The sequence below is a fragment of the Stegostoma tigrinum genome, chromosome 9, assembly GCF_030684315.1.
Source record: "Stegostoma tigrinum isolate sSteTig4 chromosome 9, sSteTig4.hap1, whole genome shotgun sequence".
NCBI classification, from domain to species: domain Eukaryota; kingdom Metazoa; phylum Chordata; class Chondrichthyes; order Orectolobiformes; family Stegostomatidae; genus Stegostoma; species Stegostoma tigrinum.
Window position 1 is genome coordinate 21,381,688 of NC_081362.1, and position 25,005 is coordinate 21,406,692.

Consider the following 25,005-nt stretch of genomic DNA (forward strand, 5'->3'; position numbering starts at 1 on the left):
TCACTGGCATGTCGCACCAGTAATAGTCCAGATATTACTACCCTTGTGGACCTACTTTTTAAACCTCCTCTCGAGCTTCCTGTATTTTCTGTACAGAGCCTCATCCCTTTCTCTAACTATGTCATAAGTACCAATGTGCAAAACCATCTCTTGCTGGTCACTGTCCCTTTTCAGAACATTCTACACCCTCTCTGAGACATCCTTGATCCTGGCATCAGGGAGACGACACACCATCCGGATTAAAAATGTTAACAGCGTCCTGATGCTTTGTTGATGGCCACAGATGCATCTGTCTGTGCCCCAAATTAGAAAGTCCCTTATTACAATCAATCACTTGGAACCTGACCTGTCCTTATTACAGTACAGCCAGTTACAGTACTAGAAACCTGGCTGTCAGTGCTCTACTCCCTGTGAGAAGCTACCCTCTCCGACAGGATCCAAAACAGCGTACCAGTTTGAGGTGGGGATAGCCACGGGAGACTCCTGCACTATATGGCTAGCTCTCCTACCATTCCTAGTGGTCAGCCATCTACCTGACTTTATCTCCATCTTCCTGAAACTGCTATGTATCACATCCCTTTGCTCTTGCAAACTTCTCATTGTTTCTAACTGCTGATCCATACAGTCCAGTAGGATATGTAACCAAACACACTTTGAACAGACATAGTGTCCAGAAATGTTCAAATTCCCCCTGATCTTCTCCAGCTAACAGGAAGAGCACGTCACCCTACTAAAAGCCATTTCTGTCTCTTTAACAATCTGTAGACCCAGGAATTTTTAAAAACAAAAGCAGCACACTTTGCTCAAAAACACTGCTCCGGGATAACACAGAAGAACAAAGAACAAAGAAAATTACAGCACAGGAACAGGCCCTTTGGCCCTCCAAGCCTGCACCAATCCAGATCCTCTATCTAAACCTGTCGCCTATTTTCCAAGGATTGGAATCCTTCTGCTCTCTGCCCATTCAAGTATCTGAATGCTATTTCAGATAGCATTCAGATACTTGAATGGGCAGAGAGCAGAAGGATTCCAATCCTTGCTATTGTGCCCGCCTCTACCGGCAACTCGTTTCAGACGCTCACCACCCTCTGCGAAAAGAACTTTTCACGCACATCTCCCTTAAACTTTTCCCCCTTCACCTTGAAATTTTGACCCGCTAGTAATTGAGTCCCCCAGGCTGGGAAAAAGCTTCTTGCTATCCACCTTGTCTATACCTGTCATGATTTTGTAAACCTCAATCAAGTCCCCCTCAACCTCTGTCTTTCTAATGTAAAAATCCTAATCTACTCAACCTCTCTTCATAGCTAGTGTCCTCTATACCAGGCAACATACTCATGAATTTCCTTTGCACCCTCTCCAAAGCATCCACATCCTTCTGGTAATGTGTTGACCACAACTGTACGCAGTTTTTCAAATGTGGTCGAACCATAGTCCTATACAACCATAACATGACCTGCCAACTCTTGTACTCAATACCCTGTCCGATGAATGAAAGCATTCCGTATACCTTCTTGACCACTCTATCCACCTGCGTTGCCACCTTCAGGGTACAAGGGACCCGAACACCCAGATCTCTCTATGCATCAATTTTCCCCAGGGCTTTTCCATTTACCATATAGTTAGCTCTTGAATTGCATCTTCTAAAACGCATCACCATGCATTTGCCTGGATTGAACTTCATCTGTAATTTCTCCGCCCAACTCTCCAATCTATCTATATTCTGCTGCATTATCTGACAGTCCCCTTCACTATCTACTTCTCCACCAATCTGTGTCATCTACAAACTTGCTAATTAGACCATCTATACTTTCCTCCGGAAAATTTATGTATATCACAAACAACAGTGGCCCCAACACGGATCTCTGTGGAACACCACAGGTCACGATTCTCCATTTTGAGAAACCCCCTTCCACTACAACTCTGTTTCCTATTGCCCAGACAGTTCTCTATCCATTCTAGCTAGTACACCCTGGACCCCAGGTGACTTCACTTTCTCCATCGGCCTACCATGGGGAACTTTATCAAATGCCTTGCTCATGTTGATGTATCTGACATCCACAGCCCTTCCTCATCTACCAACTTTGTTGCTCCCTCAAAGAATTCTATAAAGTTGGTAAGACATGACCTTCCCTGCACAAAACCTATTACTAATGAGCCTGTTTTCTACTGAATGTAAATAGACCCTATCCCTCAGTATCTTCTCCAGCAGCTTCCCCACCACTGACATCAGGCTCACCGGTCTATAATTACCTGGATTATCCTTCTTAAACAAGGGGACAACATTAGCAATTCTCCAGTTCTCCAGGACCTCATCCGTACTCAAGGATGCTGCAAAGATATCTGTTAAGGCCCTATCTATTTCCCCTCTCGCTTCCCTCAATAACCTGGGATAGATCTCATCTGGACCTGGGGACTTGTCCTTATGCTTATGCTGACTTGACCTAGAGTAATCAAACATCTATCCCTAACCTCAACATCCATCATGAACCAATCCTCAGTGAATACCAACACAAAGTACTCATTACGAATCTCTCTTATTTTCTCTGACTCCTCACATAACTTCTCTCCTTTGTCCTTGAATAGGCCAACCTTTTCTTTATCTCAGTACAAGTCACTACTTTTGGGAAGAGGTAGAAGGGTAGCATTGCAGTAAAGCACTTAAATAGAATCCTAAATAAATTAATTTTCTACACTTCTTGGTTAAAGAGTAAATCTTAGTGATGCTGTGTTACTGAACATCAGGTTAGTGCCATCTCACCTCAACAGTTTGAGAATTCACGTCATATGTCAGGCTTAAACATGTAAAAGAGGTTGTCAGTCTTAGACAGATAACAAAGTGTGGAGCTGGATGAACACAACAGGCCAAGCAGCATCTCAGGAGCACAAAGGTTGACGTTTCGGGCCTAGACCCTTCATCAGAGAGGGGGATGGGGAGAAGGTTCTGGAATAAACAGGGAGAGAGGGGGAGGCGGACCGAAGATGGAGAGAAAAGAAGATAGGTAGGGAGGGGGTAGGTCAGTCCAGGGAGTACGGACAGGTCAAGGAGGCGGGATGAGGTTGGTAGGTAGGAAATGGAGGTGCGGCTTGAGGTGGGAGGAAGGGATAGGTGAGAGGAAGAACAGGTTAGGGAGGCGGTGACAAGCTGGGCTGGTTTTGGGATGCAGTGAGGGGAGGGGAGATTTTGAAGCTTGTGAAATCCACATTGATACTATTGGGCTGCAGTCTTACACACTTCAGTTCATGTCAGTTGTTGTTGAGGTCAACATTGAGGTACCGCCCTTTGGATGAAAATTAATTAGTTAATTAATAATTAAATAAATAAAAATAATTAAAATAACCTAATACCAATCTGTAATATTAAAAGTCAGTCAAGAAACTGATCTCAGAAGAAACATAATTTAAAAAAAAAGCCTTTCCCTTGCTCACTATTGTAAGATTTACAAAAAAAAATTAGAAGTTTTATAAGTCTTATAATCAAACACTTAGCTGATCAGGCTGGGAAAACTAAAGGTTGTCCTCTTCTGTAGTTTCAGGCAGTGATTATTTTTTGAAATTACTGATGCCTCTGCAGCTACATATGAAGTTAGATATTAGACCTCCCATCCCATCTATGAGAGTTGATGGAAACAGAATCCAGTTTTAGACATAGTAGGAACTACCAATGCTGGAGAATCTGAGATAACACGGTGTGAAGCTGGATGAACGCAGCAGGCCAAACAGCATCAGAGGAGCAGGAAAGCTTGATGTTTCAGGTCAGGACCTTTCTTCAGAAATGGAGGAGGGGAAGGGGATTCTGAAATAAATAGGGAGACGGGGGGAGGCGGATAGAAGATGGATAAAGGAGAAGATAGGGTGACAGGAGACAGACAGGTCAAAGAGGCGGGGTTAGAGCCGGTGAAGGTGAATATAGGTGGGGAGTGAGGGAGGGGATAGGTCAGTCCAGGGAGGATGGACAGGTCCAGTGGGTAGGTGATGGGGGTGGAGCTTGAAGGAGGAGGAATTGTTAGGGAGGCAGGGGCAAGCTGGGCTGGTTTTGGCATGTGGTTGGGGGAGGGGAGATTTTGAAGCCTGTGAAGTCCACATTGATACCCTTGGGCTGCAAGGTTCCCAAGCGAAATATGAGATGCTGTTCCTGCATCTTTTGGGTGGTGTCATTGTGACAATGCAGGAGGCCCAGGGATGGACATGTCAAAGGAAGTCAGAGGAATTCCTACAGACAAAGGGGGTGGCCATGGGTACCCGCATGGGCCCAAACTACGCCTGTCTCTTTTGTAGGGTACGTGGAACAATCCCTCTTCCAAAGCTACGCTGGCCCTATCCCCCATCTCTTCCTCCGTTACACTGATGACTGTTTTGGCACCACTTAGTATTCCCATGAGGAGCTGGACCATTTCTGACACCTCTGACTCCATCTCTGGCATCCACCTGGAAACCGATATCCGTTTTAAGCTTACTGACTCTCACAAGTACCTAGAATATTCCCCCTCTCATCCATTTTCCTGTAAAAAGACCATCCCCTTTTCCCAATTCCTTTACCTCTGCTGCATCTGCTCCCGAGATGAGGCATTTCACTCCCAAACATCCCAGATGTCCTCTCTTTCAAAAACCACAACTTCCGCTCCACAGTGATCGAAAATGTCCTTGACCGTGTCTCCTGCATTTCCCACAACTCATCCCTCACACCCCATATACGCAATAATAACCAAAACAGAATCTTTCATCCTCGCGTACCGCCCCACCAAACCCAACGCATCATCCTCCGACATTTCCGCCATCTGCAATCTGACCCCACTACCAAAGACATTTTTCCCTCCCCACCCTTACGTGCTTTCCAGAGGGACCACTCTCTCAGTGACTCCCTTGACTGCCCCACACTCCCCTCCAACCCCACCACCTCCAGCACTTTTCCCTGCAACCGAAGCAGGTGTTACACCTGCCCCATACCTCACCCCTCACTGCCATCCCAGGCCCTAAGAAGACTTTTCACATCAAACAGATGTTCACCTGCACATCATTAATGTGATGTACCGTATCCGCTGTTCCCGTTGTGGCCTCCTCTACATCGGGGAAACCAAACAGAGGCTTGGGGACCGTTTTGTGGAACACCTGTGCTCAGTTCACAACAAACAACTACACCTCCCAGTCGCGAACCATTTCAGCCCCCTGCCCCCAACTCCTCGGATGACATGCCCATCATGGGCCTCCTGCAATGCCACAATGACGCCACCTGAAAGATGCAGATACAACATCTCATATTTTGCTTGGGAACCCTGCAGCCCAGGGGTATCAATGTGGACTTCACAAGCTTCAAAATCTCCCCTCCCCCGTACACATGCCAATACCAGTCCAGTTTGTCCCCGCCTCCCTAACCATTCCTCCTACCTCAAGCCCCACCCCCATGACATACCCACTAAACTCATCCCACCCCCTTGACCTGTCTGTCACCCCTGGACTGACCTATCCCCTCTCTAACTCTGCACTCTCATTCACTTTCACTGTCTCTCTAACCCCACCTCTTTTGACCTTTCTGTCTCCTCTCACCCTATCTTTTCCTTTATCTGTCTTCTATCTGCCTCCCCGTCTCCCTATTTATTTCAGAATCCCCTTCACCTCCCCCATTTCTGAAGAAGGGTCCAAACCCGAAACGTCAAGCATTCCTATTCCTCTGATGCTGCTTGGCCTGCTGTGTTCATCCAGCTTCACACTGTGTTATCTCAGAATCCAGTTTTACATTGTTCATAAATCTGATGAGGATTCCTATTGTTCATTTAGTTGCCAAATTACATATTGCAATTTGGATAACCTGGGTGACTGCAGTTGACCTGTGCTCGTAGTTCCTGTTGGAACTGCACCTTCAAGGTTTCCAATAAATGCTAAAGATCCTTATTGACTTATCTTGTCAGTGAGTGAATGTCTGTAATCTGGCCAACTATATCAATCTGTGTTTTAAATTTTGTATGAAATTCAGAGTATAGAGTTTTAAAAATTCTGTAGTAGTTTGGTTAAAACTTACATAAATGTAAAAGTAGGGAATAGTAAATTGATGCAAATTTAATTAAAATTCTGATTAGTTCTCATTCTAAGGTAATGGCACCATTTAATGTTCTTGAAGATATCTCTGATCTAAACTTGCATGTAGCCTAAACCATTGTTTTGCTTTAAATTATTTTGAAAAGCAGATTAACATTTTAATTTGTGTTATGATCCCAGCAGATGATATTACTGGACAAGTCAGAACCCAGAGTGTAACCCGGATTGATGGATCATATTGTTTTGATTTTAACAAGGTGGTCTCTGGTTGAATTATAATCATGTAGATTTTGCTTTGGCAAGAAACGGAATTGTTTAAGCAAAAGAACGATGTAACATAAAATAAGTCAAACAATCTATTATTAATGCAAATTCAGAGACTTCCAAATATTTAGTACAAGCATAGACATGTTAATCCTAAAACACACCTTTATAAACTGTTTCCAGAATACCCAAAATACATGACTGATACAGTGTCCAAAACAGCACACATACAATATTCACATCTAAGTCACTTATGACTTCACCTTTTTGGTTGGAATTGTAAACAGCTTCCTCTTCAAATTGTAGTGCTTGGAACAAGGCCAGCCAGGTAGACCCCTGATTGGACCAGGTTAACAGCTCCAATCAGGGAGTCCTGGCTGACACAGATAAACAGGAGTGTCAGGGGTTCTGTTCACCTAAGGAGCTGGCATTGAGTTAGCTGGGTCAGTGTCTTGTATTTATGCATGTGTAAATAAAGGGTGACTTGGTGATGGGATACTGGCCTTCTTGGAGTTACTTTAGGAACACTCCTACACCGGAGTTTAAATGTACACAGCTTTAAATAATCTCTTTAGTGCTTTAGTCTAGCACTTCTAGTCTGGAGTTGGTACTAGCTCTTCATTCTAAGGGTAATCTAGTTCATTATGTATCCTTCTCAGGAGCACTGATATTTACTGATGTTTGGTAGCGTTCACCTCAGGTGTAATTGCAGGTACAAGTGTAAAAATGACCAGTTTTATTTATTACTGGCTACCTTTGTGATGGAAGTGCAGTATAATGCTGTTTAATTCTATTGGTTAGAAAATTATACTTATTTCATATTGTTCCATGTGCTAAAAGGCAGGTAATGAATTCCAAGCTGAAAATACACATCAGCCTAATTTGAACCTTTCATAGGCTTAGCACAACTTGTCTATTTTAATACTACATTCTGTTCACCTTCCCTCTTATCTGCTGAGCTTGTATGCTAACATTTGTGATTTGTGTAAAGTCTTCCATATCCCTCTGTGTTACAGCTTCTTGTGATTTGGTGTATTTAAATAATGTTCAGCTGTGCTCTTCTTCCTGCCAAAGTGCGTAACCTCATTTTGTTCACAGTATATTCTACTGCAAAGATTTGCCCTCTCACTTGACCTGTCTACCTCTAAAATAAATAAACACCTAGGATACTGTGAATATTATCAGTTTGCTTATTACAGAAAGATACACCACCACTTGAAGGTAGTTTGGAGCACGTTTACTAGAATGATCCCGGGATTGAAAGTATTCTGCCGTAAGGAGAGGTTAAATAGTTTTGGCGTGTACTTAGTGTAATGATAAGGATGTTTCTCATCCTTCTAAGAAACATACAAGATTTTTAGGGGATTTGACAGGATAGATGCAGAGAGGTGATTTCCTTTGTGGGAGGGCCTATGACTGGAGTGTATAGTCTCAGAATAAAGGGTCACCCAATTATGAAAAAAATGAGGAATTTCTTCCTAGGGTAGTGAATTTGTGGAATGCTTTGCCACAGAGGACTATTAAAGCTCGATCATTAAATACGTTCACGGCTGGAGCAGATTGTTAAGCAGTGAAGGTCTGAGAGACAGGAATGTGGAGTTGAGAACTAATAGGCCAGTAATGATCTCATAGAATGGTGGACTAGACTTGATGGCCTTCTGCTGTCATGTCTGTGATCTTAACCTGTGCAAACCTGAAAGTTTTAATAGGAATAAGAGAAACTGTGTGTGTGACTGAAGAAACTTATCATACGGGGCATTGGTTCATTGTTCATTTGTCAAGTTTTACATCAAATTTAACCTAACCAATTTTTGAAGTAAAAAAAAATTGCTGGAGAAACTCAGCAGATTCAGCAGCATTTATGAGAGAGAAAAGTTTAATGTTTTGAGCGCAGTGTCTCTTTAGAATTCAATTTTTCAGGTATCACTTTTACATGAACAGCTTGGAAATGTACTGATGAGCATTCAATGTTTTAAAAGGGAATTTCTGGTTGCTTATGGAAATTGTCTATAGAAATAGTCAACCTTAAAGTCATGCACACCTCAGACTGATTTTTTCAATCGTGATTTAAAAAAAGCAGAGCAAGATCTTTTGACTCTCATCCTTGAAAATGAAAGGAATTGGCTGACAATTTGGACAGTGGTGTTTGGGCATATTTGATGTTCATGGAATGTGCAGGAGCTGGTTTTGAAAGAATCCAACAGCATTTTGGCACTTCAATCTCTTTTTTAAAAAAAAAATGCAAGACCCTGTTCTCCAATGAATCCAGATCTCTCTGGCTCCTAGTGGCCTGAAAATCATTTTTGATTTTAGGTCTCTTACAGACTTCCTCCACTAATCAAAATTCCTGGATCCTGTGTGTCAAAGATCCTGACTCCACTGAGTAGAATTCCCTAATAGCTTCATGGCTGGTTCTAATGTTAGCACGCAAAAAGAATTTGATCTTCATTTCATCCAGATCTCTCTGATATCTGGACTTGTATTTCCACAACATTTAAATCTATGACACTCCTTTCTGCCCTGTCAGGTCTTGAAGGTGACTTGAAAATTATGGTAGAGACTTTCTCAACAACCTGTTCAGAGATGTTATTACACAGCTCTGGAGCAAATGGGATTTGAACGCCGGTCTCTTGGCTCACAGGTAGCAGTATTACCATTGCACCACAAGAACCCTCCAAAATTATAAAACAAAAAACTGTGGAGACTGGAAATCTGAAACAAAAACAAAATGTTGGAGAAACTCAGCAGGTCTGGTAGCATCTGTAGAGAGAACAGCAGAGTTAACATTTCAAGCCCAGTGATCTTTTGTCAGAATTATGGGAGATCCTGAGACTTTTTACCAGATCTAGCCCTTAATGCTAATAAATTGATATCCTTTGTTCTCACCACTTGAAATGATAGCATGGAGGTCTGGTTGTAAAGAATCATTAAAATGCAGATTTTTTTATAATATAGACGTGACAAGCTATGGATTTGTATGGAGTTTTGTGGAGGTGGATCATTACAAGATATTTATCATGGTAAGCATAAAATACTACTTCTAAGAATGCTTAGGAATATATGCATACTTCATATTGTACCCTGTTTCATAACTATTGTAGTTTCACTCATTCTATCCAGTTCTATGTAAATAATCTTGATGTTAAAATAGTATTACGGTTTCTTCAAAACCTGTAACATACTTAGATTGACATGTTTAAATCATAAGTTGAAATTTATTCTATGCTGACTCCTATTTACTGACTTTGCACTTAGCTTTTCAAATATTGTTAATTGTCTGATACCAGTTGCACTGTTCCATAATTTTAATCATTCTGGACTATAGAATACACTGTGATTTACCTTTTTGTTATGTTCATTTAACCGACTATTAGTTGCTCGTGTAACTAACTCTGTTGTAAAACTGCATAATATTGTTAACAAATTAATGAGAAACTTTGTCAGATTTGCTTAAACTATAGTCCTTGTTGAAACCTCGTTGTGTGAAGCCAGTTCGAAAACCTACGGAGTTGATAGTCTTACACCACAACGTGAAGATTCAGCAGCACTCTGCAGCAGAAAATCCTGGAATAATACAGCGTAGAAGCAGGCCATTTAGTGTGTCATGCTTGTGCAAGCTCTCTGGTATAGCTGTCCACATAGTCTTAACTCCTCTGCTCTTTCCCTATAACTCTGAAAATTTTTACCTTGGAATTATTTACCCAGTTCTCTTTGGAATATTGCCATTGAATCTGTTTCCACAAACCCTTTAGGCTGTACCTTCCATACAGTAACTGCTTTTTAAAATATAATTTCTTCGTGGACAGAGATAATGGGAACTGCAGACGCTGGAGAATCCAAGATAACAAAGTGCGAAGCTGGATGAACACAGCAGGCCAAGCAGCACCTAAGCTGACGTTTCGGGCCTAGACCCTTCATCACAGGATGATGAAGGGTCTAGGCTCGAAACGTCAGCTTTTGGCCTGCTGTGTTCATCCAGCTTCGCACTTTGTTATCTCTTTCTTTGTGGACATCCTGCTTTTATAAATGATGTTGGAATGAAATTCCCATTTGTGGCAGAGTTTTCTGTTTGACGTGAGGCTGTCAATCAAATGATAGATGTGCCGTCTGGTGAAACAGATAACTTGTTCTTGCAGCCAGCTGGGTTCAATTAACAGGCCAAAGAACAGGTGGTATTCCCTGTGCTTTCTGGTGAGTGATACATGCTTCAGAATGACAACAGCAGCTTGCTTTTAATATCATAAAGCTGACAATAAAGCATTTTGGGTTGCTTTTTGGAAGAATTGACAAATGAGCCAAAAAAGGAGATACTAGGTGAGATAACTAAAACTTGGTCAAAAGGTTTGATTTTTAGGGTGTGCCTTTAATGGTGGAAAGTAAAATAGGCAGGTATAAGGAGGGGATTCCAGTGTTTTGAGCCTCCACAACTGAAAGTGTGGCTACCTGTGGAGGACCATTTTAAATTCAACGTGGTGAACTGGCCTGAATAACCTAGATATCTTGGAGGGTGATGAAGTAGGCTAAGATTAGGGAGATAGTGAGTGAAGTCATGGAGGAATTTGAAAGCAGTCTTGGGATTGTTAAAATCAAGACATTGCTTGATCAGGACTAATATAGATCAGAGCACGGATGGGAAGGAAATTGACTTTGATGGAAGGCAAAGGTGGCAGAAATTTGGGAGATTGAAAGTTTATGGATGGTGGAATATGCAAAACCAGCCACGTTGTTGGAATTGTCAAGTGTAGAGTTAAGAAAAATGTGAATGAGAATTCAGCAGATGAGTTGCGACAGGGAGAGAAGTGGAACAATATTGAGTTAGAAATGGATGCTCTTTGTGTTGGTTCAAATGATTGGAGGCTTATCTTTTGGATAAAATGTGACACCAAGATTACAAATAGCTGAATCTCTTGGCTGTCATGGTGAGGGATGCTGTGTGTAGCTGAGGAACAGAGGTTTGGAAAGTGAATTGTGAACAATGGCTCCAGTCTTCCTGATATTTAATTGGCGGCATTGTCTGTCTTCTGGTACTGGATGTTGAATAGACAACCTGATAACTTGGAAGCAGTGGAGAAATTGAGAGAACTAGTGCTGAGTTGAAGCTGTGTTGTTACTGTATATGTGAATATTAACTCTGTGCTTTTAAATGTTAGAGAGGAGGAAGAGAAATTATTATTTTCAAACAAGATATAACCGAATGATCCCTTGACTATTGTTAGATAAGTGGACATGTGAAAGCATTCTCACTCTGTTGGATGACAGGTTTTGAAAGAGGATGGTGTGATCATGCAAGGTGGCAGGCAATCAGATAGGGTATTGTTTTGGATATGAGAAGAAATTCACAATAAGCAGCAATGAAGGTTCAGTGGCATTTAGTCAATCTTGGTGGATGCGTGGCTCTGAGAAAAACATAAACGGAAATATTCCAAAAAAAAATTATTTTAGGGCCAAAAGAAAATATTATAGATCGTAGAAGATCATAGATCATAGAATCCCTACAGTATGGAAACAGGCCCTTTGGCCCAACATGTCCACACTGAACCTCAGATGAACTCTCCCAGACCCATTCCCCTGCAACCCACCTAATCTACACACCCCTGAACACTACGGGGTATTTTAACATGGCCAGTCCACCTAGCTGCATGTCTTTGGACTGTGGGAAGAAACTGGAGCACCCAGGGGAAACCCATGCAGAAATGGGGAGAATGTACAAACTCCGCACAGACAGTTTCCCAAGGGTGGAATCGAACCTGGGTCTCCGGTGCTGTGAGGCAGCAGTGCTAACCACTGAGCCACCATGCTGCCCCACATTGACAGATTGGATCCTGAACTGGGATGAAACTAAGTATGTTTTCTGAAAGGATGACTTATAGTGCAATGATGATATGTGATTTATAAGTTATCATTGGAATCAAGATTAAAGCAAGAGCTAGATTCGTGTTTTTTCGTGGCAGAGATATCCAATGTGCGAGAATGAAGACACATGATATTATTTAAAGGATAAACTTTGCAGTTCACACGGTGGATTTAAAAATGAGCATTTCTAGCAACTCTGGGCAACTTTTCTATCAAGGCAATATATCTGAAGTGGATAGCATATCAATTGTAAATCCCAGCCCTACTATAGTATTCTAAATGATGTCCTCTTCAGCAGTAAAAGTGAGAAGGAAGAGCTAAGTGTGAAGGAATTTGTATTTCTTGCATGAAGTGGAGGTATTGTGCTCCTTATGACTCTTTCTTCCTGGCAGTGCTCTTTTATGTTCTCCTCCACGACGGTTACTAGAAACCTGGGTGACTCTGGGTTCTCCCAGCAACAAACTAAATTAAAACAAATAAAATTAAAAAACCCCAAACCAGGGAAACTTGGTAATGACCACAGTAGCTGCAAAGCTGACAGCACTTGCAACTCACCTTTGGCCTTACCTGTTTGACTGTTTTTCTCTTCTTTGCTGATTATGTTTTGCCTCTTCCTGCTTTTGATCCCATTGCCAAGTGGCCAGAATTTCCCGCAATTGATTCCAGTTCACTCTCCACTCTGGAATTAGAGCAAATGTACTGGTCCCAGAATGACCTAAGTGTACAGATGTTGTGCAGTTTCCTTGCCCGTAGTCAGAACAAATGGTGGGGGGTGGGGTTGGTGGTGGTGGTAAAGTGACGGGGAGGTTGGCAGTATGCTGATCTGCGGTGATGACTCACAACTCTGATATTAAAATGTAACTTGGCAAGGATGCACAGACTGACTTTTAAATAAAAATCGCGACATCAATTAGAAAAACGCACCTCAAACAACATGAGAATTTGGGAAGTTTAAAGCGAGGGCTTGCATCACCAGGAAAAAGCTGTTCATGCATTGTTTAATACTTCTACTGAAGTTGCGATTTAGTTCAATTACTGGAAATATCCTAAGTTGTTAATTTATTCGAGTTATACTTATTTCATTATTTTCTTAACATTCTAACAGTGACAGGACCTTTATCAGAACTACAGATTGCTTATGTGTGTAGAGAAACGCTACAGGTAAGCAATTACACTCTAAGTCAATAGCTATTGCAGATTAACAGTCCATTCCAATTTTACTCTGAATTTTGAGGCATTTTATTGTGGGTATAACTCAGTGGATTATGGCATTTCCTTTCATCTTTGGGAACTGGTTTTGGACCTGCTTTAGACCGATGAGTTGGAAAAAGAAAAGAATGGCTTTTATTATTTAGTGCTTTTCAAAGCTGTTTACAGGCAATGAAGTACTTTTGATATATGGACACCTTGGCATTGTAGGAAAGTAGCCCTTAGGAAGATCAGCAGATGTTCAACTTTGGTAAATGTATCAAAGCTCTGGGAATGGCTGCTGCAGTAAATTCATAAGGGAGATAAAACCCTAAATATATTTTCTGAAGTTCTGATGAAATCACTTGCTTGGTGCCAAAAACACTCCATGACATTTTCCTGTGAATCGTTAAGGCATATAGACCTGGACATCTCAAGGTCTGATTCCTGGTTTGTGCTCTTGTAACTAATTGATTTGAGGTGATAGTGATTGCTACAATAGTTTCATTTAGGTAAGGAGAATCGGACGACGTTTGTTATTTTTGGATGTCTAGCAACTGCCGCTGGGCACATCTGAATGCTGCGCAACTGCCAAAACAATACCCAAATTAATTCCACTTGGAATGTAGGAACAGGTACAGTTCGTTGAAGATGTTCTCCCATTTTGTTAGATATTGACTATTCTGTAGCGATGCCATTTTACCTGTCTTGGTTCTGTGATGCTTAAGTTCCTTAACTTGCATAAGTCTCTCGGCCAGTGTTTTACAATTTTCAGTTTCTTCATTTTGGGGGGAATGTGGGTGTTATTGGCAAAACCGTCCTTATTGTCCATCTCTATTTCCCTTGAGTTAATATGGCTGCTTATTCATTTAAGAAAGCCCTTAAGAGCCAGTCACACCCTTGTCACCCTGGAGCTGCATGTAGGCCAGATCATGCAAACACAACAGATTTTGAATTGCAGTTGATCATTCCATTGCAGTATCATGGAGATTAGCTTTTAAATCCAGACTTCAATTAGTTAATTGAATTAAGTTCGTTGGTTATTGTGGGATTTGAATTGTGCCCAGAACATTACTGCCTTATAGGGCAGTCGTAGCGTTCCTACTTCTGGGCCAGGTGGCCTGGGTTCAAGTCCCAGCTGCTCCAAAGGTGTGGAAAACATCCCTAAACAGGTCAATTAAAAGATATCCATGAATATTAACGTGGGCCACTGATTTATCTAGTGATATTGCCATTATCTCTCCAATCCACCTTGCTTCAGCTTTTTAGATTCTTGCATTATAGATTTATGCTTTCTATTTCTTTGCAGAAGTGTTTCTGAGTATCATTTTAAAGCTCCTCTGCTTTAGTTTGTAAAACCATTCCATCTTGTCACTTCTTTCCAAAAATAAATGTGATTAATGTTTCTTGGAATATGAGGTAAAACAAATCTTTTGGTTAATATTTGCATTTGGAAATTCGTGTTTGACTATTTGTGCATACGTGTAACTTTTAAAGTCTGTTTGATTAGCTGAAATCAGTGGCTTTATAATTAATGCAATACATGTTCGTTCTTTCTTTTGCCGTAGGGTTTATATTATCTTCACAGCAAAGGAAAAATGCACAGAGATATAAAGGTAAATAAAGTTGAACTGCTGCCTACTTTTTTTCACTTGTCTTTTGGAAATCTGTTGAACACCATTGTGGCGAACTTCAAAACAGCAATGAACGAAAACATTTGAAGTGATATCAATTTATGATGTCTTCAGTGTCAAAATATTACTTGTGATTCAGCATGGATCATGTTGTATAAAGTTGCCCCCAACTATCAACTATCTTTGCTTCACTAACCCCTCCATTCTGCCGAATTAAAACATTTATTCATGATACAAGAGGTTATTTATACTTTTGAGGTGTTTGCTTTTTTCTCTTTGTCTTCTGAAAGCTTCATGTATGCTCTCTGTACTTGTGCTTTCAATCCTAATTGAGAGTTTACCGTATGCCTGCTATTGGAGACGAGTCATACTGTAGATTGAATCCCAAAAAGTTTGCCTGCAGTATTAGATAAATTAATTCAGCCTTGTACCAGCTTCATTTGCTCATTTTGGTTCTTGGAAGCAATGTTTTGGCCATCTTTACGTTTTTCCACTATGAGTGGTGAACTAGTAGCTGTGGTAGCAGTTATGAATAGTAGTTCAGTCAGGCAAAAGGTACAAAGTAGTGTTTGACAATTTCAGTGCCAGGGCTACCATTCATAATTTGTACAAATGATTTGAGGTCTCAAAAGCTTAAGTACAACGTCAACTTAGCAGACAGCTTCAACTTTGGAGGGAATAGTTAGTACTGACGAATATGGTTTTATTTCTTTTTGGACTGTTGGGGACTACTTTTTCATTCCTATTACCTCATTTAATAAGTGATGCAATCACGTGGCAAAAGTAGCTTCTGTATTTGTGTTAACATATGGGCTCTCAGAAACTGAATTAGAAGAACCCATAGATAGGGGTCGTTAAAAGGTTTTTTGCGTGCTTACCTTCATTGCTCAGTCCATTGAGTATAGGAGTTGGGAATCATGTAGAGGTTGTACAGAATTTTGAGGTCTCTTCTGGAATACTGTGTCCGGTTTTGGTTGCCCAGTTATGGGAAAGATATTATCAAACTGGAGAGAGTTCAGAGGAGATTTACCAGGATGTTGCTGGGTGTTGAAGGTTTAGTTATAGTGGGAGGCTAGATAGGCTGGGACTATTTTCAGTGGAGCATAGGAGATTGACAAGCGACCTGACAAAAGTTTGTAAAATAATGAGAGATATAGATATAATTAATGTTAGTTGTCTTTCCCCTAGGATGGGGGATTTCAAGACTTGGGGGTGCATGTTTAAAGTGAGAGGAGAGAGATTTAAAGACGTGAGGGGCCAATTTTTTTTAGTGGGTGGTTCGGGTGTGGAATGAAATTCCTGAGGAAGTGGTAGATGCAGATGCAATTACAACATCCAAAAGACATTTGGATAGATACATGAATAGGAAATATTTGGAGAGAGCCAGGTGCAGCAGGTGGGACTAGTTTAGATTGGGATTATGTTTGGCATGGTCTGGTGCCATACTATATGACTCTATAATTCATCAATATCTTCAGTAGTAAACTTTCCATTAAATGTGAAGCCACAACACATTAGGAAAGCATTAATTCCCTCAAAACTACATTATTATCTTGTGCCTATTCAAAAACACATGTTAGCATCGAAAATTGTTTCGGATTAGCTGATATTTTAACACATGAAAAGCCATCACCCTAAACACACATTCCACAGACTGGAGATAACAAGGTGTAGAGTTGGATGAACACAGCAGGCCAAGCAGCATCAAAGGAGCAGGAACACTGACCTTTTGGGCCTGTGATTTCTGAAGAAGGGGCTAAGCCCAAAATGTCAGCTTTCCTGCTCCTCTGATGCTGCTTGACCTGCTGTGTTCATCCAGCTCTACACCTTGTTATCTCAGATTATCCAGCATCTGCAGTTCCTACTACCTCTTCCACAGACTGGATTGTAGTTAGCTGAATATTAATTTGTTGACCGGTTTAAAGCTGTTCTGTCTTCATTGCACCCTTCATCTTTCCCATGACCCATTTTATAGGTTCCTTCTACTCCCCTTAAACCAAACTTTTAGATTTTCCTCCAACCATATCCATCTAATAGCTTCTTTCTCCTGTCACCATCCATCTTGCTGAATCTCTGTCTCCCCAGACAATGCTCTGCTGGCTCTTCTCTTTCTCTGTCTTGCTTTTGGGTGTGTGCTTGTTCCTCCTTGGCTCTCAGGCACACATTGCGCAAACTACTCCTTGCTGTTGTCCACCTGCCAAACACCTCCGTTGTTGATAGCTGCCCCCCTCCCGCACATGCACACACCCGCCCTGTTCCCTCAAGCACTGGGTTCACGAATGCATCTATTGGGAGGATGCATAGGAGAGAGCCAGTGCGTAAATGGAAGAGTGGCTCGTCCCTTCTTTCCATTGTGTTGACGGGGATGTGTTTTTTTTGGTCATCCCTACGAGGCCCCCCCCCCCCCCATGTATTTTGAGCACTGCTGAAGAAATTACTTTTTTTCTGCAACCATGTACAAGAAGACATTAACCTGCATGACAGGTGTGTAATTGTGTAATTATTGCTGGATTTAAATTTCAACAAATAACATTTTTACTTGGATAGAATAAAAAAGCCACATGCTGCTTGCATAGTCCAATTTGGGAGATGGACCAAATTGTGGAGCACAACATAAATCATAAAAGTAGAGTCTTAACGCCATTTAAATAAACAGACCTTACATTTGTTTGGGACTTCATTTTGAGAAGAATAGAATGGAAAATCAGAAAAGTTTTGAACATACGTTAATTCTTGGTTTGTCCATACTTGGATTACTGTGCAAAGTCATGATTTCGAATATGAAAAAGTTAGAGAGGAACTGGATAAATTTGAAAATAAAATGCAGTGGTATTGAAACTGGGAATGTATAATGAACAGGAGTGAACGTGACCAGGTTTTCAGGCTTTCCTGTTCATCTAGAAAAGAAGAGTTTGTGGTGGCATGACAGAACTGAGGTATTTACAAATGTGTAGGAATTTGTTGTCTGTATGTAGAAAAACTTTTCATATGGGATCTTCATTATTAGGAACCATAAATGTGAGATAGTCATGAATAAATCTGATAAATTCAGGACAAAAGTCTTCCCAAAGAGCACTAAGAATGTGAACTTATTGTTACAGGTAATAGCGGCAGTGATCAGCATAGATGCATTGAAGGGGTAATCTTTGTAAGCAAGTAAGGGAGCAAGTTACCAAAAGGACATGCTGATAACACATTGAGTTAGGTCTTAATAGTCTCAATGCTTTTTGAATGCATTTCAGGCTTTGTGCGTATGAATTGAAGGTTTGCAAGCAATTTCCTTTCTTGCAGCACACACAAACTTTGTTTCTGGTTGGGCAATTCTGTTTTGTTATTTCAACAAAGTGCTTTCCCACCCTAAGCACATAAATTAACCTTTAAACTCCTGAATCTTATTAAGCACTGTTGAGAATAGACATCGTATGCACATTTGTGTGCAGATCTAGAAATGTTTAGGGTTTAAACTGCAACAGATTGTGCAGGTATTTGTGATGAATTAATAAAGTTGTAACAGTTCAGTTTGATCTGAGAAAATGGCCTGAAAGACAGTAATTTGTGTCAAAGCAAAAGGCAGTTGCAGTATTCTTTGTTTAATTCCAGTAAAATGGGCTAATTGTACTGGGAGTCAGACAATAGCCTAACAACAAAGAGGTAGTAGAGGGGTCAAGGGAGGGAGGAAATGCTGATATTGAGTATGGATCTAAACATGTTGCTGCTGAGGGACAGTTGTGTGCTGGAAATAGGAGGGGCCTAAGAATAGATGTTTAATGTATTCCAGAGGTCATGTTTCAGGTGACAGATTTATTAGGAGTTTTTTGCCTATCCTGCTTGTTACCTCCCCCCAAAGGGGGAAGCAGCGTAGATGTCAGCTGTTTCGATTTTCAGAAGGCATTGGTAAGATATGACAGATTAGGCTACTTGACAAGAGCCCAGAATGTTGGAGGAAGTATATTAGCATAGATAGAGGATCAGCTAATTAATAAAAGGCATAAAGTTGGGGAAAAAATGGGGGTCATTTTCAGGATGGCAGTCTATAACTGTGTGTCACAGGGATCATTGCAGGAGCCACAATCATTTACAATATATATTAGAGACTTGGATGAGGAAAGTGCATATGCAAAAGCAAAGTTTATTGATGACACAAAAATAGATGGTAAGGTGAGTGGTGAGGATCACACGGAGGGATACAGACAGGTTAAACGCATTGACAATAAGTTTGCAAATGGGATATAATATGGGAAAATGGTGAGATTATGCATTTTGTTGGGCAGAAGAGAGGAGTGGAATTTTATTTAATTGAAGAAAGCCTTAAGAAATCTTCAGAACAAAGGATTGCGGAGTCCTCGTGCATAAATGACTAAAAACTAGCATCCAAGTTGAGTTGATAATAGGGAAGGTAAGTGGAATGTTGGCCTTAATTTCAAAGGGAATGGAGTGTAAAAGGAGGGAGGTTTTGCTAAAACTGTACAAGGCACGAGTCAGACCACGGTTTGATTTCTGTGAACAGTTTTGGCCGTATCTAAGGAAAGAGACACCAGCACTGGAGATATTCAACTGAAAGTTCACTAGGCAAATACCAGGTATGGAGGGAATAATTTGAGGAAATGCTGAGTGGTTTGGTTTTGTATTTGTTGGAATATAGAAGAATGAGAGATTCATAGGGTAGTTGACAGCGAAGAAATTAAAAGGTTGTTTCATCCTTGTGGGAGAATCTATACCAGGAGCATAATCTGAGAACAAGGAGTTGCCCATTTAAGACAGAGATCTGGTGGCATTTCTTTTGAGGGTGGAGAATCTGTGGAATTCTCTACCACAGAGGGTTGTAGAGGCTGAGTCCTTAAGTATATTCAAGGCTGTGATAGATTTTTCATCAGTAAGGGCTATGGGGCAAAGACAGGAAAGTGGAGTTGGAGGTTATTAGGTCATTGAATAGTGAAGCACACTCTGAACTTAATGGCCTGTTGCTGCCCCTACATGTTATAGTGTGGGAAAATAAGCCATTGAAAGAGATTCTCTGCAGGTAATAGTAGAACTTTTTAATATGGCTATTCCTTGCAGCTGAACATTGAAGGAGAGGTGTTGGGGAATGGTGTAGTCAACTGACGCAAATGCTGCAGAAATGTCCAACACATGAGATGGAATAGTGTGCCAGGTGACTTTATATGGAGCTGTTTGAATGTTTGGGAAGAGTGAGCTTGGAGGGAAAATGGGAGTTCTGAGAGAATGTGGAGGTTTTGGGCTGATTTGGAGATGAAGTTACAAATCAGTAGAGATGGCTAAACAGGTAGCCTCAATCTTAGGGACAAAGGTTCTTTAGCTTTGCCAGCTGGAGGTGGGAGAAGAAGGGATAAATGGAAGAACTTTTTTAGAAAATTGTTGGACATGGAGAAGGGAGCTTGGGTTACCTTCACAAGATTACTGTGATGAAATGAATGGTTTAAGTACAGCGGGATCTGGTAATGCTTTGTGATCCAGTGCTGCATGGCGTTATGTATATATTCACCTTTATGTATCTTGTACTTGATGGAGTGAGGATGTGGGCTAAACGAGGTGACAAAGTGTTATGGGTTCTATTGGAAGCGCAGCAGCTGTGGGTGGAGGTAAGATGTGTAATTAAACTGTGCAACTTTATGGTGATCAGAAGTTTAAAAATTAAACAGTTGGAAGTTTGAAAGTGGTATTGTATATGATTTGGAATTCTTTTTTCTAGGGATGAACGTAGAAAAAGTGGGACAGGAAACTGTGAACCGAGAAGGAATGACAACAATTGACCAGGGAAGGCCTTGTCTATAGATCAAATGATGAGAGCAAAGGGAGACCGTGGGATTCATAAAGGTGGAGAGGTGGCCCTTAGAGTGGATAGCAGTCTTTTCTAGAGGAGTGATTAAAGGAGAATAGTGATGGAGTGAAGTGAGGATAAGGTGACTTTTGATGGACTTTTTTTTTGAAAAGACTGAACTGTATCAAGCTGAGAAACTTAATAGGTATATTAAGAGAGAAGAATTGAATGAGTTGAGATGCACCAAGAAGATGATGATGCCAAATGATTTAGTGGAAACAGGATGAGATTCGTGATGACTGCCAAACTGCCACCATTGCAGTTTTAAATGATGCACTAGTTAGAAGGATGAACTGGGCTGATGGTCTTTGTTGAGGAAGTCAGTCATTAATCAATCGACATCCATTCCTTATGAGCCAAAATTTCATGTAGACCATGTGCAATTGACTGCAAAAATGTCAGTCATAGATTGTAGAACCATGTCCTTTGGCCCACCATATCTATGCAGTTCAACAGCATCAATCTGTACTAATCCAGTTTACCTGCAATTGGTTCGTAGACTGCAATGCCTGACTGTTTACATGTTCATCCGGATGCTTCTTAAAGGTTGTGAGAGTACGTTCCTCCACTACCCTGTCTGGGCAGTGTGTTCCCTATTTCTGCCAACTTCTGGGTGAAAAGCTATTTCCTGAGATCTCTTCTAAACGCTTTCCTTATACGTATGCCATCTTGGCTTAGACATATCTACTATGGGGAAAGGATAAATCATGAATCTTATCTATGCCTCTCATAATTTTGTATACCTCAGTCAGATTCCTCCCTCAGCTTCCTCTGCTTCAGGGAAACAAATCCAGCCTATCTAGTTTCTCCTCATACCTGAGACTTTCTATCCCAGACAACATCCTGTTGAATCTCCTCTGCACCCTGTCCAGTCATACCATGCCATCCAACTTTTTGAAAAAAAGTAAGGTTTCTGCTTTGAAGAAGAATTTGTTTATTACCACTTCAAGATGTTGAAGTTAGGTACTTCAGCATCTTCCAAAATCATCCACAGTCTACCGTTACCTTAATTTTTTTTTATCAATTGCTGTCATAGATATTTCTGATGGTTTCAGAATTCCGTCATTTGCAGATCTTTTGCTTAATTAAAACTGTTTTGCTTTCCTGAGCTGAAATGTTTTTGAGGAAAGCATTCGACCAAGAGATTGGAGAGATGGTGGCAATCAAGAAAACATTTGATGTTTCTGAAACAGTGCTTTGTGAACCTTAACAGTGTCCTCCTACTGTTTTGAAGTGTATTCAGATTAGATTACAGCAAAAATAAATAAAGTTGGTTAGATCTATAAGAAAAATATTTGAATCTGTTGAACTATAATATGGACTTTTTCATTACTTAAAGGGAGCAAATATCCTTCTGACAGATAATGGCCATGTGAAATTAGGTAAGAATATATTTTACTTTTCTTTTAGAACTGATAACTTGCTTATACGTTTTGCTTATTGGATGGCTGCACTTCTTTTGGTACAAATCAAATTGGGCTCTTCATTTTTTTTAAAAAAGATGTAGCGAAGTTGGTTCTATTAGGCAAAGACTTGAAAATCAGCTCATAGAAATTGAAATTGAGGGTGTTGAAAGGAATTGGCAAATATTAATCATAGAGTCATAGAAATTGATCATCCAGAAGGAGATGATTTGATGCATGGTGTCTATATCAAACAATTCAATAAATTTTTGTTTTATTGTGGAGCAGATTACAGCAGGGGTGTTGGAATAAAAATCAGTGTCATGGTTTGAAAAACGATTCGATTAATTCTGATTAGGAAAGAAAAGAAGCTATTTGTTCCAAAAATAACAAAAGGAATGTAATGAAAGATGGCTCATTGTCTGTTACTATGCAAGGTGGAATTCTGCCTTCACTCCTATAAATATAAATATTAATCCGTAAAAAACTAAAGGTGTTAAGCTTTTTTTTAAATGACAGTGCTGAATGTGAATTTCAAGAATTCCTGCGTAAATAAAATTGGATTATCGGATTATTTTGTGAATAGTGATATTTGTTATTTTTAAACATGAGCTACTCATGACACAAATCCATTTCTGATTTTAAATCCTTCACCTGTTGATTTTCATAAGATTCATGTGGAGACTTCCAATTGGAGTTGTTGAGTAAAACACACTGCTACTTATTAATTTAGAAATAAGGTTTCTTAAGTTGTTTAGTTTTATTGTACTCCACATATTTAGGTTCGAGGATTATTCTGACAGTCATGAATCATAATTTCTATGTATAGTTCTAAGTGACCTGAAACTTCTTAGTCATTGATGTGGGGATGATATAATAATTTCTAAAATTCTTTTAGTGGGATGTAGTGGCATGAGCAAGACCGACATTTTTTTGTTCATCCCTAATTGCTATTGGATGGAATGGTTTGTTTGACCTTTTGAGAAGGCAATTAAGAGTTAAACTGCATGGCTTGTCTGGTATAATATTAACCATTTTCAATCCACAATAATTGGCATGATAAAAAGGAAAAGAATTTGCATTTACATAGCACCATTCATCACCCGCCAAATATTTCAAGATGCTTACAGCCAGTGAATTTTGTGTGAAGTGAAGTCACTGTTGTAACGTAGGAAATGTGATAGTAATAAGGTAACAAGGCGTAGAGCTGGATGAACAGATCAGGCCGAGCAGGAAAGCTGACATTTCGGGTCTAGAGATAATGGATTCTCCAGCATCTGCAGTTCCCAAGATAACAAAGTGTGAAGCTGGATGAACGCAGCAGGCCAAGCAGCATCTCAGGAGCACAAAAGCTGATGTTTCGGGCCTAGACCCTTCTTCAGAGAGGGGGATGGGGAGATGGAACTGGAATAAATAGGGAGAGATGGGGAGGCGGACCGAAGATGGATGGGGGAGAAGATAGGTGGAGAGGAAAGTATAGGTGGGGAGGGGATGGGTCAGTCAGGGGAGGACAGACAGGTCAAGGAGGCGGGATGAGGTTAGTAGGTAGGAAATGGAGGTGCGGCTTGAGGTGGGAGGAGGGGATAGGTAAGAGCAAGAACAGGTTAGGGAGGTGGGGACGAGCTGGGCTGGCTTTGGGAAGCAATGGGGGGAGGGGAGATTTTGAAGCTTGTGAAGTCCACATTGATACCCTTGGGCTGCAGAGTTCCCAAGCAGAATATAAGTTGCTGTTCCTGAAACCTTCGGGTGGCATCATTGTGGCACTGCAGGAGGCCCAGGATGGACGTGTCGTCTAAAGAATGGGAGGGGGCGTTAAAATGGCTTGCAACTGTGAGATGCAGTTGTTTATTGCGAACTGAGCGGAGGTGTTCTGCAAAGCAGTCCCCAAGCCTCCGCTTGGTTTCCCCAATGTAGAGGAAGCCACAACAGGTACAGTGGATACAGTATACCACATTGGCAGTCTAGACCCTTCTTTAGAAATGGAGGAGGGGAAGGGGATTCTGAAATAAATGAGTGAGGGGGAGGCGGATAGAAGTTGGATGAAGGAGAAGATAAGTGGAGAGCAGACAGACTGGTCAAAGAGGCGGGGATGGAACCTGTGAAGGTGAGTGTAGGTGGTCAAGGGGGCGGGATGAGGTTAGTGTGTAGGAGATGGGGGTGGGGCTTGAGGTGGGAGGAAGGACAAGTTAGGGAGGCGGGGTGAGCTGGGCTGGTTTTGGAAGCGGTTGGGGAGGGGAGATTTCGAAGCTTGTGAAGCCCATTGATACCATTAGGCCGCAGGGTTCCCAAGCGGAATATGAGGTGCTGTTCCTGCAACCTTTGGGTGGCATCGTTGTGGCACTGCAGGAGGCCCAGGATGGACATGTTGTCCAAGGAGTGGGAGGGGGAATTCAAATGGTTCATGACTGCAGTTATTTGTCATGAACTGAGTGTAGGTGTTCCGCAAAGTGGTCCCTAAGCCTCCGCTTGGTTTACCAGGTGTAGAGGAAGCCACATTGGGAACAGTATACCACATTAGCAAATGTGCAGGTGAACATCTGTTTGATGTGGAAGGTCTTCTTGGGGCCTGGGATGGGGGTGAGGGGGGAGGTGTAGGGGCAGGTGTAGCACTTCCTGTGGCTGCAGGGAAAAGTGCCGGGTGTGGTGGGGCGGGAGGGGAGTGTGGAGCGGACAAGGATGTCACAGAGAGAGTGGCCTCTCTGGAAAGCAGTTAAGCATGGGGAGGGAAGAGTGTCTTTGGTATTGGGGTCAGATTGCAGATGTTGGAAGTGCCGGAGGATAATGCGTTGGATCT

At 41.2% G+C, this 25,005-nt stretch overlaps 1 protein-coding gene across 12 annotated transcripts in view; it reads left to right on the forward strand.

Moving 5' to 3' along the window:
• map4k3a (mitogen-activated protein kinase kinase kinase kinase 3a) overlaps nucleotides 1-25,005 on the forward strand; it is a 229,454-nt gene that overhangs the window by 83,361 nt on the left and 121,088 nt on the right. For all 12 annotated transcript variants that reach the window (XM_048536080.2, XM_048536081.2, XM_059648405.1 and 9 more), the window contains exons 4-7: nucleotides 9,250-9,314; nucleotides 13,253-13,308; nucleotides 14,904-14,951; nucleotides 22,148-22,190. In XM_048536080.2, the coding sequence (XP_048392037.1) occupies nucleotides 9,250-9,314; nucleotides 13,253-13,308; nucleotides 14,904-14,951; nucleotides 22,148-22,190 (212 nt within the window). The remainder of the gene's footprint in view (nucleotides 1-9,249; nucleotides 9,315-13,252; nucleotides 13,309-14,903; nucleotides 14,952-22,147; nucleotides 22,191-25,005) is intronic.